Genomic DNA, 3,150 nt, shown 5'->3' with positions numbered 1-3,150 from the left:
TCTTTCCCTCCATCTCTTCCCTCCCTGCCCCCAAGGTATCTAGTCCATCAAAATATAGCATCAAGCACCTTTGCTCGCTAGAGGTTTCAGCTCCACGTTTTTCTCCTGCATCTCAGTGTAGGTGACTTCTTGTTCAGCCGGTGTCTGGGGATCCCTTCCTTAGGGACCTGTTTCTCTTGCATCATGCCAGGAGACCAGGCAAGTACTGCATGGCTGCAGCCCCAGAGACCTCCTCGGGGTGAAACACGCTGGCCCAGAGCCGTGTCGCAGTGTGTGTAGCTTTGAGCATCTCTCCCTTCAAAAAATGTAGTGTTCCAAACACATGCATGTTTTCTCCATTATCGTGTGTTTCTACTCTCCGCCACATACATACATTTCTTGATCCCATGCATCCATCCTGCACTTGAAAGCAAACGACCTCTGTTCTCTGACTTCCATCCACTGGAAAGGTTGAGCTGGTTTGTAGCAGCGTCTGCACATTTTTTTCTTTGGGATGGCAGGGATTTTTAAAGGAAAATTCTTCCATCTTATAGCAGCTCTTATGATCTGTATAGCTGTCCATCTTCTGTGCACCCATAGGGACTGCCTCTTTCAGCCTGCCCTGGCAAGAAATTCCCAGTTCCATGTTTCTCCCCATGGAGGTGACTGGTCCTTCAGCATGTGGCGTGTTAGCCACGGCGGAGCAGGAGCCATCTCTGCAATGCTAATTCCATTCACTAGAGCACAGAGTTCTGGCCACAGCTGCAGCTGTTAATGAGGAAAAGAGTATAAAGAAAACCATTTTAGTCAGAAAATTTTCAAGCTTTTGGGAAAGACCTAGTCCCCTTGTTGTATTTTACTTCTCCTGTAGTGTCCCACCTCATCTGTTCAGCTCTGTTCTTGAGCTTTGACCGTGATTTATTCATGCATTCGCTTTCACGGGGTGATGGGTACTTTTCTTTGTCAGATGTGACAAGGTGAGACCATACCAGCTCCTGAATTCACCCACGGGTGGTTCAGTGGCCACGTGCAATGAACAGTGGGATAGGCTGTGAATTTCTCAGTCACTTGCTGGTGCAAAGGAACTTCTTAAACCTTTTGAATCTCGGGTATTCTTTCTCAACGCTCACTGTTCAGTCACCGGGTAAAGGGATGGCAGCATCTGTCTACACCACGGAACTGGGAATTCATGCTGGGAGGCCCTGGGTGTTATCAAGACTGCAGCTTGCGCACTCCGTCCCGAAGCTTTATGTCCTCGCTAAAGCTTTCTGAAAGGCCTGGGCACCAAAGACTTCATGGAGGATAAACTGTATTATCTTATCTCTGATACAACTTTGATAAATTACACCGAACAGCACATTTTTAATGCTGTCCTGGCTCTTTCCCACTCACATGAGACTCTGCGGTTTGTGCCGTTCCTGCCCATGTTCCAGATGTGTTCCCAGAGCACATGCACAAGGTTCTCCTGGGAAAAGTGTATGAATCTGATCCAGCATGTAATGGCAAGAAAACTAGTCTAGTTTAAAACCCTGTTTTCAGTTGCTTGGGGAGGTTTTCCTCGGTTCTGAACGCTGTCAGTGGGCATCGTAAGACCACGATGCTTAAGGGAGACATGGTGTCCCTTCCCTGCACTGCCATCAGGTCGCCTGTACCTGTCGTTCCTGGATGCAGGTTTGTGTAAACTCATCCTAAAGTCTTCACATGATGCAGACTTCCCCATCCGTAGTATTGGAAAGATTTTCCTTGTTTCTAACCTGAATCTTCTGCCCTGCAATTAAGCCCATTACTGCTCATCCTCTCCACCACAGAAATGGAGTACACTTTATTCCCCTCTTTTTCGCAACTTCCACGTAATAACCAGAGTTTCTCTTAGTTTCAAAAAAAAGTATTGGAGCAATTAGAAATGTCCCTGGAACTTCTGCATTTGGAAGCAGAGGGAACTGCAGCAGCAGCTTCTGACCTTTAGAGCCTGAGCTTACAGTTCGTTCATTCATTAATTCAGTGCTAATGTCAGACTTTCAAATGGATCCTAAAATCTTTTTTAGAACTTTGCCAATTTTTTTTTTTTTTAAATTATGATAGTAACATTTAAACTTTCACTTTTTCAGGCATCAACAAATTTACAAAGAAACTTCGAAGTCCATACGCAATTGATAACAATGAGCTACTTGACTTTCTGTCCAGAGTTCCTTCAGATGTGCAAGTGGTGTGTATATTTTTTAAGTATCCGTATGGTAGTCAATTTGATACGTGGCATCATGGCTTTCTGGGGTTTTTCAAAGTAGATTTTAAAGCAGTAATTTTGAATCAACCTTATATTCTTTGGCACAAAGAAATTGCAAACTCAAGCTGGGGGTAGTCCATGGACCTTAAGGAAGGTTGAAAGATGCAGGGAGCTGCACCGATGCGGAGCCAGCTCTATGGCCAGTTCTTGCTGTAGTCACAGTTCAACCGTGCTCACAAACTCCTTTAAAAATAAGCCAGTTATGAATTACAAGCTTTTGTAATGCGGTGCGCCACTTCTTGAGGAGGTGCAAGCATTAAGGTAATGTCAGGCACATAAATCACCTCTCGTATCACAAATATTCTATACTTTCCCTATTTCTAGGTAACGGTTTCAGTTCGGAGCTGGTGTAAATAGGAGGAATGGGTGCTCACACCCACTCTGAATCTGATCCCCTTTGCGGTGTGCCTTTGAAAATAAGCAAGTTTTTAAAGAAAAGTTGCAAAGAATATTCATCCCGTTCGTTAACAAGGGTTCTGTTTCCTCTCTCGTGGAGCTCACGGAGAAAACAAAAAAAGCAGCCTTCTTACAGCTGCCATCGGGGCACGCTCTGCAGCGTCCTGGCAGGATTCTCCCAACGCTGTTTTTCCCTCCTTACCCTGGATCTGTCATTCTGTTGCTGAATCACAGCTGCAGGTCCCATGTAGTTTGCAGGGCGATAGTTTTCTTTTTCTTTCCTTTTTTTCTTTTTTTTTTTGTTGCCCTGGGAAAAATTAGAAATCTTTCTGTTCTCCAGCAGGCGCCACCTGACCGGTTTCTTTCTGAACGTTGTGTTTAAACAGGTGCAATACCACGAACTGAAACAAGATCCCAGTCACAGCCCCAGCAAGAGGAAGAAAAACAACCCTGGCTAGACAGCCTTGCGTGCCGAGGCGGCTGGGGGCGGC

General features: G+C 45.4%; 1 protein-coding gene across 1 annotated transcript in view; it reads left to right on the top strand.

The window, feature by feature from the left end:
- MCTP1 (multiple C2 and transmembrane domain containing 1) overlaps window positions 1-3,131 on the top strand; it is a 193,874-nt gene extending 190,743 nt beyond the window's left edge. Inside the window, exons 19-20 of the mRNA XM_035889310.1 lie at window positions 2,088-2,185; window positions 3,046-3,131. Coding sequence (XP_035745203.1) covers window positions 2,088-2,185; window positions 3,046-3,117 — 170 coding nt within the window. The 3' untranslated portion in view covers window positions 3,118-3,131. The remainder of the gene's footprint in view (window positions 1-2,087; window positions 2,186-3,045) is intronic.
- Window positions 3,132-3,150: the final 19 nt, after the last annotated feature.

The sequence above is a fragment of the Egretta garzetta genome, unplaced genomic scaffold (genome assembly GCF_000687185.1).
Source record: "Egretta garzetta isolate BGI_Z169 unplaced genomic scaffold, ASM68718v1 scaffold12, whole genome shotgun sequence".
Taxonomy (NCBI): domain Eukaryota; kingdom Metazoa; phylum Chordata; class Aves; order Pelecaniformes; family Ardeidae; genus Egretta; species Egretta garzetta.
This window is presented reverse-complemented; position numbering and strand designations above follow the sequence as displayed.